The following is a 15,126-nucleotide window of genomic DNA, read 5'->3' as shown; positions in this document are numbered from 1 at the left end:
CTCGCCACTGGTAAAAATCTCTCATACACACGTGTGAAACGCTCTCACAGACACACACAACAGCGTTGCAGTCGGGAAGAAAAGCAATGTGGAGCGAGAGAGCGAGAGAGCAAGAGAGAGAGCACACCTTTATCTATTTAATAAAGTTGTACAAAATAAAGTAAGAAATCATTCCAATGTGTACTATAGGACAGTAAAAAGTTTAAAAGGGGAGTGATTAGTCAAATATGCATAAATAAAAAGAAATAATGCTAACTAGGTAACATAAGATAAGAATAAATAAGTTTAAATGATTTGTTGTGATCATATTCTAAAGATGTTTGGATTATTGAAAAGTATACAGCTCCCTTTCATCTGAGTGTTGAGAGCTGTATCCATAAATTCATGTTGGGCTCAAAGTAGGGCTGCTCGATTATGGCAAAAATCATAATCTCGATTATTTGGGTCAATAATTGATATCACGATTATTAAAAACGATTAACCATTTACTTTGAAAAACATCAATTTATTGAAGAAAATATTTTGAAAAGTATGTTTTTAACAGTTGATTACCCTGAACTTTAAGTATAATTCAACTGAAAAACCTATTTAAAAAATAAATTAAATCGTTTTATTTCGATTATGTTGTTTTCATAATAGTTGCAAGCCAAAATCGTAATTGCGATTAAAATACGATTTAATTGAGCAGCCCTAGCTCAAAGTGCACCAGATTGATGCATTCAACTTCAACATTTAAAAAAAATCTTCCTGGGGGTGCATGCCCCCGGACCCTCGAGGACGTGACGTCCACCACCAAATAAAGCAGGTTAAAATAATTAAATTGCATACATTTTATTTTAGTAAACACTGAAAACGGGTCCCACAGACCCAAACAGCACTCAAAGGTTAAAGGTAGCATATAATAATGTTAAAATGTGCTAAATATATACACTGCAAAAAAACAAAAAAGAGGAGTAAAAGTAGCTCACGACTTGTTTTATTTTTTGAAAGTAACTCTCATCCTAAAAAAAGTTGGCGACCCCGTTATAGAACGATACATTTGACCATTTTAAGCTTGGCCTACCATTTTATTGGAGCGATGAGGAACAGGTGGGGCTTGAAAAGGCCCACCTGTTCAAAGTGGGGAATGACAGAAAAAGTTTGAGAACCACTGGTTTAATTTGACCCTGATTACATGTTCACCTGCAAAGTGAACCTCTAATACCTCATCAACTTTGAATACGTTTACCTTGTGTAGAATTTATATTATAAGAGCCTTTAAGACAGTTGAAAAAAAAAAAAAATTAATTAACGATTCATAGGTAAAGAGTAGCATCATGCAAAAATTGAGTTCAGTTCGATGGCACTAAAAGCCTCTTGAGTCTACGCATGTTGTTCAAAATCTTTCTTTGTGTATCTACAGTTTAAAGCTGACTACTACCTTCCAGAGGCCCTCCTGATGCAGCAGAGCTGAGACCAGAGCATCATGTTGGAGCCTCCGGATTCCAGCCAGGAGATTGTGGAGTGGCTGTCCACCCTCCGCCTGTCCCAGTACACCTCATATTTCCATCAAGGAGGCTATCAATCTCTTGAAGACTGCAGTGACCTCACAGACGAGTGTCTCCAGGAGCTGAACGTGCTTCCAACAGGCCATCGGAGGCGCATCCTTCGCAGTTTGGAAGCACTAGGCGTGATGCAGCCGAGCGGTGGAGAGGAAGATGAAGAGAACGGGAGGCGTGGAAGGAGGCCTGTGCCACACCCGAGACGTATATTCCTGAAGGATAAAACGAGGGGGTCTTCATGTCACAACCAACAGCCAAAGGAGAGGATGGAGTTTGAGGGGAGTCAGACTTTGCCTCCTGGAGCCGGACTGAGAACAGAATTTGAGGACGTCACGGAGAGAAGATGTGTTCGTCCGCCTGTACCGGCTCCTCGAGATCCCCAAAATATTCAAACATCCCCTTCTGAACCTCCCTGTGTCCCCACCTCCGTGTTTTCCAGAAGCAGCAGTAGCAGCAGCAGCGAGTTCTTCTCCATATCTGAGATGCCCTCAGACTGGGACATTTCCTCAGAGAACCCGTCTCTATCCAGCACCGACTCCTTCCCCTGTCTGGCTGACGGCCCCCACCCATCGCTCACTGAAGACAATTGGGTTTTTCAAGGGAATATGGTGGAAAACTCCATCTACGAGGCTCAGCCCAGTTTTAAGGTTCCTGTTGGTCCACGGCTCACTCGCTCCTACCGGCTGAGGCACCGTCCCGTCCCTCAGATCCCCAATCAGCCCACACTGCCACCTCAGGACAGGTAACTGTTATCTTAAAGTAACAGTCCAACACTTTAGGAAATAGTTAGAATAATTACTCAAATATTTTGCTCTGGTAGCAGTACCACAGTGTACAAATATTCTGTTACAAGATAAAGTCCTGCATTTAAATCAGGGGTGTCAAACTCAATTTCATCGCGGGCCACATCAGCATTATGGTTGCACTCAAAGGGCCGGTTGTAACTTAAAGACTATATAAAAATATTTAATATATATAAAATAATGTATTATATTACATTATTGCCTCTGCATTGTATTATTATCGGATAGGGTAATAACTTCATAATTAACTACGTCTGAAAGCAGAAGTCTAGGGAAAATAATTGCAAGTCTCTTCAGTGAGAATGTCACAAAATGATTTAAAAAGAAAAGTCAAGTTCAGAGAAAAAAGTCAAATGTGAGATGCATTGTGGGACATGTAGTTTATGGGCAACGTGCTTCTGTAAATCGGCATGTAACCGTAATAAACATGTTATATTCTATGCAAGCTCTTGCGGGGCCGCATGAAATGAAGTCGCGGGACTGATTTGGCCCCCGGGCCTTGAGTTTGACACCCCTGATTTAAATCATAGTCAAGGGAAAGTACAATAAGTTTATAGCATAAAAGACAGGACCAAAAGTAAAGTAGTACATTTCATCATCGTATATTGAATGAATGTCTTTCATCTGTTAAATATGGGGGTTCATTTGAATGTATTGTATACTACTGCAGTAACTTAACCTAGACCTAAGGAAGTATGCTGTAAAACACAGATTTTTACTGTAAATATACTAAGTTATCTCCGCTCCTGGGACTGTGGGCATTCACTTTGATGCAGAGAGATGAATTACATGCTCTCAACATTAGAATCAAAATCACAAATACTTCTTTTTTCCCGGGGGGAAATGTGTGTCTTATCAGAGTTGTATAAATAAATATTTAGGATGTAAGAATGTGCAATAAAAATATAACATTTATATAAAAACAAAGTTATATGAAGGTTAGAATTTAAACAAAAAATGTCCAAGATAAAAAAAAATGGCTGTATATATAAATGTAAATATAATTGCAAGTCGGATACATAGAGTGCGAGTTGTATCAATTTCTCCGACTTAACTCTCAACATTCAAGAAGTATTTCCAAACTATTCCTTTGAGCATAAAGTTTGACTTGATGGAAGTTTATGAGCAGTTGAGAACTAATCAAACAAGTTAGACGAGCACAGCGAGAAGCACCTGGAGACATACATCTACTCGCTTCCATCGCATGAATGAATATGAAAACAGGAGTTTCCCTCTGCATTCAGATTTACACTAATGGAGACCTTTCATATTCAACTCTGCCTTCCACGTACATTACCCTTTCTCGTGCTATATACATTCTTCTTCTTGACCTGGGAAACTAACTTCCAGAGTTCTCTCTTCCGAAGGCCTTTACGAGTAAACCTGTTTCTCCCACGTCGGGGTCGGTGGTTGTAATCCGCTGATTTCTCTTCCTCCTCAGGAGCGCAGCGCCGGCGCAAACAACCAGCCTCGAACACCTCACCGGCTCCGAGGGTCCCACCGGTGCAAACGGCATACAGAAAGGTACGGCGTCTCTCCGCTGCTTCATCTCCGCCATGAATATTTCATTCCACCGTAGAAGTGCTCTTGTTTGCCCGGATGAAAGAAGGTAGAGGAGACACGTTTGTGTGTGTGAGTTGGCTGTGTTATGGGAAAGGGCCCCTCCCTAATTTCAAGCGCACTTCTCACAGGGAATATACTCTCTTACATCTCGTCCCCAGCGAGACCCCAATGTGTATTCCTGTCGCCCGGCTCTCCAAAGTTTTGTAGAAGTTGTTTAACTTTGCTAACAACACACAGGCTTGTAGAACAAATATGTTTTGCATTTTGTTCTCTTCTCGTTGTATTTTCTGGGCTTCCTCGACCCTCATCTGACGAGATAATACGTGAGCTGATTTTGTGCTTAGGTAAAATGTTTCACCCGGGATTATAACATTAAAACACATATTACACAAATAGATACACATAAAAATACTTTAAAAATAAATAATAATAATAATAAGGGCTTTTTAAGTATCTCACGCACTTTTGACATAACCCGAACTCTTATTAAACATAATTTAAAACATATCATTAATTTGTGTTTAAAATAAAATATTGGTTCTGTGTTTTTTAACAGTCTGTATGACTGTGTGTAAAACATGAGAACATGTCAGTCTTATTGGTGGAATATTTGTCCGCATTGTGACATCTTCTCCTGCGGCATATCAACGTCCGTTTTCTTCACTTAAACTCCCCTCACGTTTCCCCCCGCTTCCCCTTCGCTGCTCGTTCCGCTGTACCTTTACCGCAGCAGTCTCTTGGCAGGCCTTGTTTTTTCCAACTTTTTCTCCGTATGGAACAAGACGGAGTGAGACTTGAGAAAGCATCAAGACAGTGAAGTGTGTTGGGAGGAAGGAAGAGGAGACGGATGCAAAACAGTCTGCGAGACTGGAGGAAGAGAGGGAGCCAAGACGGTCCCCGAGCAGGGAGATGGGGAGCTCCACTAGCGAGCTAAAGCTCCCTTCACAGCGACATCTAGCAAGGCAATATTTGACATATCATTTTAACCGAGCATATTTGAAGTTCATCCAAAACTTGAGTAAAAAGGAGCAGTGTAGTCTCACAGTATTCAATGAGAACTTAACGTCAAATGCTCACAGAATTGTAATTAAGAACATATCTGTCTAGTTCTTTTCAGCTGCTACATAGCACGCTAAGTATATCACGAGCTTTACCAGTCAATGGCATTTGATCATGCAATGGCATTTACACAAAGTTCATTGCACTTCCCTATTTAACCTGTGTGTAAGCTGGTTTGTGTGACATTGTGGGGTGTTGACAGATATCACCTTGGTGCACACATATCACACTGACAGCACGACTTCACTTTTAGTGCTAAGTCACACCTCAGAACGAACAAGACAAATGACTCGTGCTGAAAAGCGACAGTTTTTGTTTATTATAATTTGTGTGTTGAGAAATGTCACCTTCCCAGATCTAAAAGCTAGATTAAAACTGTTCTCACTACTCAGCCGTGAAGCTAGGCAAGCTTTCCCTTAAATAATAAACACTCATTTGACTAATTTAAATTCAGGTTGTGGTAGCTGTATTTCCTCAATGCAGAGTGTGAGCGTGACAATAACAAACCGACCTTTCCCTCCCGCACATTAAATACACGGAGGCTTCATTCACAATCAAATCAATCCCCTCAGAATCTCCAAACTCATGGCGGCACCTTCCAAGATGGCGACTTGAGAGAGGGTCTGGTCAGGAGCAGATAAAGAAACCAAGGCAGCAACTGAAGACTAAAGTATAGAGGGAATCCGACATTGAGTACAGTTGCGTCCGGCAGGCTGCCGGAGAGAATTGCGAGTGGCCTGAAGGTCGGCTGATAGATGATGACTGATGGTTTGCTATCTGCCCAACAAGCCTGTCCGCAGAGAGGGCGGCGGCGCTGGAGTGTAGTCGATCATCAAGTTAACTGACCCCATCAAAGAGTTTACCAAGCCCAGTTATAAAGGAGATGGGGTCTCCAAGTTGGCTCACGATATGAATGTGTCCCAATTTAAAGACAATACTTATACAGCTATGGTGATTTATTTAGGCTGTGGTCCTTATGTGGTCCTTATGGTCCTTTACGCACAGCCAACAGAGATAATTGAGATGAACGGTTAAGAGAAAAACACTGTTCTCTTAATGTTCACAAACTGAAAGTAAACATGGTCGTGCTGATTCGCAGACAGATGATGTCATTTATAAAGCAATAAACAAGCACACTTATTACGCTAACGTGTTGGCTTTCTTACACCACAACATGCCGTTTGTGCCCTTCTGTAATGGCCTGCATTGTCTCAAAAAGCAGCACATCCACATCAGTACGGGAGTATTTTCCACTACTTATTTGACTGTCCATCCTTTTTATGTCTGCGTTTGTCTAGAGGCATTTTTATGTGTCTTTCGATCTCCGCCCGCGCAGCTATCTGCCTCTCCGCCAGTGTCTATGTGTGTCTAGCCCCGTGGCGGTGTCTTTTTGGCCTCCTCGCAATACTCAGGAGAGGGCGGTGTCATTTTTCACAGTGACAGGCATTGGCAAGGGTGGCCTGGGGTCTCCAGACTAATGGTGTCTGGCCACAGTCTCTCCGCTTTTCTTCTTCTCTTCCAACGACCACCGCACACGGTCCCTGCAGGAAGCGAGACAGAGAAATGGCCTTGGCAGAGCCTCCGTCTGTTTGAGGCAGACTGAGGAGGATCCTACTCCCAGTTGGGGGAAAAGCAGAAGGCCGAAGCAGAGAGATGGGGAAAAACAACATTTAATTGGTTTACATGCATCAAGGGGTTGGCACGATTTTATTCAGATCAATGCGTTGGTTTAATCAAAAGCCACTATAACATTTGAGTGATTTTAAATTGAACTGGAACAATCCTATTACTTACTTTCATGTTTAGGCCGTCATACTGCAAGTTCCAATGCTATGACAAAACTACTATTTTATTCCTGTGTCCTTTTTAGCTCCACTTCAAAGAACCTTGACGCCAATCGCTCCCTATGGAGAAATGTTCCTGTACAACAACCCCGAAAGCACTGCGGTAAGACAACGCACCCCCCGCTCGCTGACAGTGAGTAGCAGCTCGCCAAAGAGGAACAGACATTTCTCAGATCTATCAGTGGCGTTTCAACCGCAGAGCAAACTTCCTCACTCTGTGTTAATGTTGTCACCGTGGACACACAGCCGAGTGGAAATGTGCTTGTTTCAGTTTGTCCCCCTGAGGTTAATGGAAATGTCACCTAGCCACTAAAGTTAACATAGCTTAGCACAGCAGCATGATAACGGTGTAAGACGGACACTTTGTTCTCATCTGATGTTAATCTCCTCTGTGCTCTGCAGGACCTCGGCCCTAAAGAAGGCTTACAGAAGGGTTTTAAAGACAAGATAAAACAGAAGAAACACAGGTACGGTATGCTGATGTAACGCCGCTGGCCCACACTGTAGATGTATAAATAATAATTTAGATGTTCAAAACGGAAAGTGCTCACCACAAGATTTAGCGATACAAACGGTGTACACATTGCAAACATTCATTCGATTTGATCATGTATCGCGGTCATACAGTATATGATGGGCTACATTTAGAAAACAACCATGTTACTTAGAAAACATGATAAAGTTGCATCGTAAGTCATTTTTGGTCAATAATTATACATTTCAATTGAAACTAATCATTTTTAAAGGGGTAGTATGACATTTTAGGAAACACGCTTATTCGCTCTAATGCTGAGAGTTAAATGAGATTTTCTAGCCCTTTTTTATTTTGTATTAACACTTTGTGGCTGTGTAGCTAACCAGAGATCTAAAAATAAACTGTGGTTTTACAGGGTGGTAAAACTCGAAAATGTCTTGGCCGGGTGCAATGACTTCCTGTTGTTCAGCAAAAATAGTCCCAGCCAGCACCCATCTCCTTTTGAAACTCAAGCAACAAAGTGTTGTAAGACCTACTTTAGCATAGACTAAGCTAAGAGGACAGTGTTCTTAACTGACTGATAAGTAATCCCTAAAATGTCCAACAGCTCCTCTAACAACACCTACTGTATGCTCCAACAGAAAAAAGCCACCTAAAAGGAAGAAATCCAAGGACCTTGACATTCCCCCTGCTCCAACTATCCCAGACCCTTACCAAGAGGAATACTCCACTGTGGATGAGTGTGCTAGCATGGTCAGTTTGGACCAAAGTTCCCCCGTCACCCCTGACGCTCCTGCTGTGGGATCAGCAGCCTCTGGCCCTGAGGATGGATCTTTAATCATGGTGGAGTGTGACCTCTACGCCGATCCCGCAGAGGCTGTGGGAAATGCACTTCCTGATATTTCTCCGTACGCATGCTTCTATGGAGCCCCCAAACACCAGGTGCTCAAAGTGGGATGGCTGGACAAGCTGTCGCCTCAAGGGTAGGTAACAGCACTCCTAAAAAAGGTGACTGTGGTTAGAGAAATTCATTTGTATCCATTAGGGATGGGAATTTGAAAGCAAATGTATATTCGAATATTCGACCCCCAAAAAAACGGTTAACCGATTAACCGAAATGTACATATCCTATAAAAAAATGTGGGAGAAATGTTGACATAAAAAATAAATACATGTTGAAATAAGTATAGAAACCAAGTCGAATTAGTCAAATGTATTGAACTGGTGATCACAGTTTGAACAGTTGACAGCTATAGGCCTACAGCTTTCATGCTTAAAACATAACTTGGTTTTTAAATTAAAGAGGGATCATACACGAACAACATAACGGGTTAGGGTAACGGTAATCAACTTAGGCACCCCTCCCAAAAAAAAAGAAAACTCATATTCGAACACCTGAATAATTTTGAATATTCGATTAATCGTTCCCATCCCGAGTATCCATGTAATATTAGTGATGTACATAAAACCTTTTACTGCAGCTCCTTCTTGAATGGTCTCACTCTATTTATCAACCTTTCACCCAAACAACTCGAGCGTGAAGTCACCGCCACAGGAAGTCAACCTCTGCTTCCTGTTATCTTTGCAGACCCTTTTTTTTGTATTCTGCATATTTTCCTGCTTCCCCTATGTGTCTTCTATCATTGATGACCATTTAAAACTAATTGATTGCATTTAGATACGGAAGCCTGAAGCCGATCTATCCATAATACATGGCCACATTGAACGGACAGAAAAAAGAAGACAAGAAATAACCTTGTAGGATTGAAATTCACGTCAGCTCTCATTTAGTTTGGCTTTTTCTGGAAGCACTACTTCTTTGCGAGTCTTTCAGTTCCACTCAAAACCGGAGCTATCAATCATTTACTCCCATTTCATATTCTCCTTCACCACCTGATTTGCATAGGTTTGGCAAACTGCCCCCGGCTGTTGAATATTCAAATTGGAAGTGCCCATTTGTTTTGATTATGCTAATTGACAGCTGTTGATACAACTCCTGACATTAATGAATCAATGGCACTCCTGATGAAATATGAGTTCCCGTTCAGGGCAGATTTTGTAACCTGCTTACTGTCCTGGCGGTTTTCGAATTGTTTCACTTATTTCTCTTGGAACTGGTTTAGTTGGGTCGAAGGCGCCACCTGAATTGAATTTGCCTCTACCTTCTCTTTGCAGGAATTGTGTTTTCCAGAGGCGGTGGGTGAGATTCGACGGCGAGAGCCTGGCCTACTACAACAACGACAAGGTAAGCGAGAGAAAAACACACGTGCATGTTCACACTTCCTCTGCTGACACACCCACACCCTCATCAGCAAATGCATTCCCCCGTGACAGAAACCTATACCATGAGCCGCTTAGCCAGCTTCTAAGTGTTCTCCTCCTCCTCCTCGTTTTCATCCTCATCATCATCATTAGCTTGGCAGGATAAAGAATGAGGGCAAGGACAGAGCGACATTAAGCCACGCATGGCAGGCTAGCAACTCTCTGTGCCCGCCCAGCCGTGCAGTAAAGTACATTGATGTTGGCACCTGACCATTTCCCCCAGAAAGAAAAAAGGAGAGAGAGAGGGAAGACTCCTCACTTTTTGCCTCCCTCAGCATTTCTTTCTCCCTCTGTACCTCTCTCATTTCTCCTCCTGTCTGACAGTTGAGTTCGAGCACTGCCTGCCTTATCATCACAGGGAGGGAGAAAGAGTCGGGGTTAGCTGAGGGTATGGAAGCAGACACTAGGGAGGAGATGCAGGGAGGATGGCAGTTCTAACTCCACATGTTTAGCCTGGAAACGTTTTGTTTTTAGCCAACTAACTATTTTTAGCTGCCAATTTGAATCAAGACAACATAGTACAGTATAAGAAATGACTGCTGTGGATCAATTGCTTTAAATCCTTAGAATATAACACAATAGAAACCTAACCCTAATGAAGGTAAATAAACTACAAGAGACATCATATTTGTCATGTCAGCCAAAAGTATGTGTCTGAATACTTGTAGGATATTCCAGGTTGTTGTACTTTCTGTCACTCAAGATAGCCTTTCTCATGACGATGAGCTACTGAACCCTTTAGCATTCTTCAGCACACAATAGGAAAACAGACAGTCAAAATACTTTATATCACAGATATCCATTGTGATTATTTGTTATTTTGCAGCCTCCATTACCTTCATTAATTATTTAGAATGATGTATTTTAAAATGGTAATTCTTTAAATGTCTTCTTCGCATATTATACTCTTAGATTGAAAAAGGGTTTGGGAAACATCTGATCAAAGAGCATTTCGGCAACAATCACAACCGAGCTCTTGATACCACATTTAGATTATTAAATATGTACAGACATGTTTCAGTCGGTACTAATTACATATCGAGCGTAATGTAAATCAATCTGCCCTCAAACGGCATCATCACGTAACAATGAGACAACATCTGACAACAATGAATGTAGATAAGATTGTATAAGTGTGCACTCGGGGTGTAACGGTTCACAGAAGGCACGGTTCGGTTCGTACCTCGGTTTGGGGGTCACGGTTCGGTACAACAAGAAAAAGCCGTGACGTCCGAACCGTGACGAATACGGATACCGTTACACCCTAGTGTGTACATATTGTATATGTGTTTAATGGCATTCATTCAACATAGAAAGCACATTCAACTACTTTTCAAACTACGCTTAGAGAATTGATAATGAACAGGAAGCTTTGTCAAACTGTTGAGTATTATTCTTTGTATCCAGAAGCTTCCATAAACCCTGGCTTTATCCTTTGCAATAAAAATACTTTGAATGCATGAATTCTGTGTTCTCCAGCGAATCTCAAGCGGCCATAACCTCGCTGACATAATGTGCTTTACCTTCATGTCTGTGCTAATGACCATTGGATGTATTTTGCACCAAGAACAAACACATTTCTGTGTGTGTGTGTGTGTGTGTGTGTGTGAGCGGTGACCTCAGCGCCCCTTTTCAGGGCCAGCTCGTTTTCGCTGCAGCAGCAACGCACAACATCACAATCAATGATGTGGGACCTGTCTGATGCCCGCTCGTTAATCACCTACTAATTATAGCCCTCCACGCTCTCTCGCTCCCAGGCCTCTATCTCTTTTCCTTTGGTTTCTCTATCCTTTGAATTGGTTGCTTTATTTGTCATGACACACTCCATCGCCAGCGCGGCGGGAATCAGCAGGGAGGTCGACGAGTCAGCACTTTATACTGCGTGTCACTGTCGGCGAAGGCACTGCACTTTTTTTTAGAAAGATGAAAGTTTGCCTTTGTGTGTGTGAGAGATTGTTGTTAGACTTTTTAAAGTCACCCTGCCAATGTGACTCTCCTCTGAGGAGGCTTCATCATGTGAGCGGAGAGGTCGAGTACAATCTCTCTGTCATCCTCGCGTTATGCATCCAGCTGAGGCCCCGCGTGCCACCTCCAGAGCCAGCGTGGGGGTACAAGGAAATTGCATGGACAGACAGGGAGTCTCTCAGCACCGCTTTATGTCAGGAATTGAAATATGAGTTGCTGGCTTTCTTTGCCTCCCAGTGCAGAGACATGCATGTGCTGCTACACAGAGTGCAGACCACAAGCTCCACTGCTCAGTTCACAAGTCATTTGTCATCCCGTGTTGTTGTCATTATGTTGAAGGGTTACAAAACATTCACAATTGATCTCACTTCAGGTGTATTGATTATCGGATCATTACATTTCCAAGTGGATGAGCCACTATGCATTTTTCATATTGAAGTGCTACAACTAGAAGCAGGTTTGCCAGCTCATTTGAAGTGTAATGCCCGTTTTTAAATATTCCAAAGGGTTTATTTGTCATATGCTCGATAACTATGGCAGAGTTTTGGCAATGAAACTCTTAGGTGTCTGCCAACAAAGCATCAGACAGTATACTTCTCAAAAACAAGACTTAAAACTGAGCAATATTGCAAGTGAGTTCTAGGAGAAAGAACAATAAATAATTTAAAATTGAAATGAAATAATGTAAAGTAGAACTATTACTGTATAGTGTAATAAATAGATATAATAGATGCAGACAAAGTGAGTCAGAATTACTCAGGCTTACTTTGCCTCATTACACCTTGACATATGTTAACCCAAAATACCATGACATGTGTTATATATATATATATACACACACACACACACAAGTATTATATGATTGCAGTATGTATGTATTATTACTAATAATACATACATACTGCAATCATATAATGTTGCATCTAATGTTAGCTAACTTGTATAGATAGGATCCAGACTTTTATCTCTTATATGAAAAACCAGCAAAGATATTGTTTTTTATGTTTTCAATCTTTACTACTGTATGCACCAAAACAACACACACCTCCACTATTTTAATATTCCCATGCTTGTTCTCTTTCTCAAACTTTAAACTACCCCAGAAAACTCTTTCCGTAGTTAAAAACCTCTGAGATCTGTCAACCCCAGACAGAAGTAATCGCACTTAATCGCAGTCCCAGCTTGAAGGTCTCTGGCCGCCATGATGTCATCATCGGGGGTAGCTGAGGTGGCGTGGGAGAGTAGCGAGATCCTCGGTCTCACTTCTCCCTCTCTGCAGCGCTGTATCCAATCTGCCACATCAATCACTCCTTTCGCCTGATTTCATCAACACCCAGATTGACTTGGGAGAACGCTTGGGGCCTGAGAGGTAGTCTTTAGGGTACCGACATGGTGTCGTGTGTGTCTGTGTGTGTGTGTTTGTGAAGAAACAGTCCAAAGCCTGGCTTCAGGGTAGCAAAGGGAGGAAGTGAGGAAGGTGGCTGGGAGGGATGAAGGGATGAGAAGGTGGGGGAGGGAGGTGGAAGCTGAATAGCAGGCCATAGGGGAGCTGAGGTTTTAGGATCGGGGATCAGTCTTTGAGTGTATCAGTCTCCATGATTGTCTGTCTGCAAAGCTCTCTCTTTCCAAGCCTGAAAGCTCCTCTGCTTACTCCCTCCTGTGTCTTCCCAAGTTGCCCTTGCTGACACTTAGTGTAACACTTGTAACACTCCAAATGTTTACTTTGTATTATTTCTGTGTGAAAAGTATGCAGCACATCTAGCTGTTGTAAATAATCTTAAATGATGTCAATGTTCTCACCATTTGAATCCATATTAGTGCTACTCTTGATGTAGATTTTACAGCATTGAGTTGTTAAGAGCTATTGCCAGGGGCTTATTAGCTGACACAGTTAGCCACACGCTCACAAAGCATTTACCTGCGAAAGAGGCAGACTTAATTCTCATAAGTTGGCCAAACTGAACTCAAAGAGAGTGGACTTGGACTCATCAGGTGAACAAAAACAGGACTTCAAACTATTACTTTCTTTGCATATATAAGCCATTTTTTGCTATAATGCTAACAATATCAACATTACAGTATAAGGTGACATGTACATGTTTGCAACACTGCCCCCAGGTGGCTAACAATCAAATGCATGTTTAAGCATAACCCTAAATCTTTGTTTTTGCCCATATCAACTCGTGAAATGTTAAAGAAAGAAAGATGCCCACAGGCTTTACTATTTAAATATTTAATCTGAATTATTTGGTTACACTGTAAAAAGCCTTTTGACCCATTGCAGCGTTCAGGGACTCACAAGTCCTCTCAATCGCACTATGAAGACTTAATGTAGACTAATTCCCTAGGAACACAGCTCTGCCTGGAAGCAGCCTCTTTAAAGTCCTCGAGGCACCCTACTTGGTGAAACACTGAGGAAGGACGCATTGCTTTCTACAGGCAATATCTCTAAGGTGCAGTGCTCCGCTCCAACCAGTTGGTGTCCTCATGCCTCCATTGCAAACCCTCTGCTTTGAGATGCCAGAACCTGAACTCCGTGCTGGTGGTGAAAACTCTTTCCCGCCTCTTCAGCCTCCTCCCTGCTTTCTCTACACGCTGCCTTCATTATTAAAGGTCTTAGCTCAATTGCTCTGCTTTAATTGTTTCCTGAAGTTTACCAGGTTGGTTTTTTGAGAAGAAAAGAGACATGGTTATCCACATGAAATAGTCTCTTCGACGAAGAAGTGACATGACATACGGTTTTGATAGGGAACGGCTAGAATGAGAGGAGTGGGAGGGAGGTCAGAGTGAGGGGGAAAGGAGATGTTTGGCAGAGGGAGGCGAGGCAGGTGAGTCTGTTGGAGAAAGAGAGATAGTTAGGCCTCATTGCTTCTTTGACAGTCCGCTCTCTAGAGATTAGTCTATAAACACTGTGTGTGTGGGGGGGGGGGGGTCGGCCGAGGTGTCTGACCGCTCCTCTTTTCCTCGTCTCTCGTTGCCTATCGAGGTATTTACAGATGCACAACTCGCAATTAAACAGCTCTCTCCTCCATGACCCTCAAAAGTAGAATTAAAGCAATGAATTATCGTTAACCCGTACCGAGGTATAATTATCAGCCGCGTGCTTCCTCTTTTCCTCACCTTCCTTTAACTTCTATCTAAAATTAGAGAGCGAAAGAGACATTAGTGTGAAACTCCTGAGGAGATAAACGCACGATGCTGAATGTCGGTAATTAGGTTGAGCCACTTCTTGCCATTGTTAACATCCTGTCTTATTATGAGAAGGGCCCCACGCTGACCCCTTTCTGGCCTCCTTATTCCGACATGATGTTTCTCTTCTATCCGTAACCCTTTCTTTTTCGGATTATGTAATACTTTTGATCTTTTCTCTATTGTGTTTCTTTTCCTCAGTCCTCTCCTTGGCCTTTCACACAAACCTAATTCTCTTCTTTTTCAAATTTCACGCCCCCCTCCCTCCCTCCATCCATCCCTGCCTCCGCCCCCGCTCTCCCTAACTGACTGCACTTGCTGGTGTATATTTTTGGCTCTACTGTCTCTAGAAATAGGCTTTTGTG

The 15,126-nt window shown here is 42.3% G+C and overlaps 1 protein-coding gene across 4 annotated transcripts in view; it reads left to right on the top strand.

Annotated features, from left to right (window-relative positions):
• Positions 1 to 15,126, top strand: part of arap2 (ArfGAP with RhoGAP domain, ankyrin repeat and PH domain 2) — a 144,474-nt gene that overhangs the window by 20,461 nt on the left and 108,887 nt on the right. For all 4 annotated transcript variants that reach the window (XR_011644971.1, XM_034105732.2, XM_034105728.2 and 1 more), the window contains exons 2-7: positions 1,403 to 2,283; positions 3,786 to 3,868; positions 6,837 to 6,913; positions 7,213 to 7,277; positions 7,927 to 8,268; positions 9,461 to 9,530. Coding sequence is in view for 3 of the 4 variants with exons in the window: in XM_034105732.2 (XP_033961623.1) it covers positions 1,466 to 2,283; positions 3,786 to 3,868; positions 6,837 to 6,913; positions 7,213 to 7,277; positions 7,927 to 8,268; positions 9,461 to 9,530 (1,455 nt within the window). In the remaining variant the exon portion in view is untranslated. The remainder of the gene's footprint in view (positions 1 to 1,402; positions 2,284 to 3,785; positions 3,869 to 6,836; positions 6,914 to 7,212; positions 7,278 to 7,926; positions 8,269 to 9,460; positions 9,531 to 15,126) is intronic.

The sequence above is a fragment of the Pseudochaenichthys georgianus genome, chromosome 18, assembly GCF_902827115.2.
Source record: "Pseudochaenichthys georgianus chromosome 18, fPseGeo1.2, whole genome shotgun sequence".
NCBI lineage: Eukaryota > Metazoa > Chordata > Actinopteri > Perciformes > Channichthyidae > Pseudochaenichthys > Pseudochaenichthys georgianus.
Note: the sequence above shows the minus strand (reverse complement) of the source record. Positions and strands in the feature narration are given on the sequence as shown.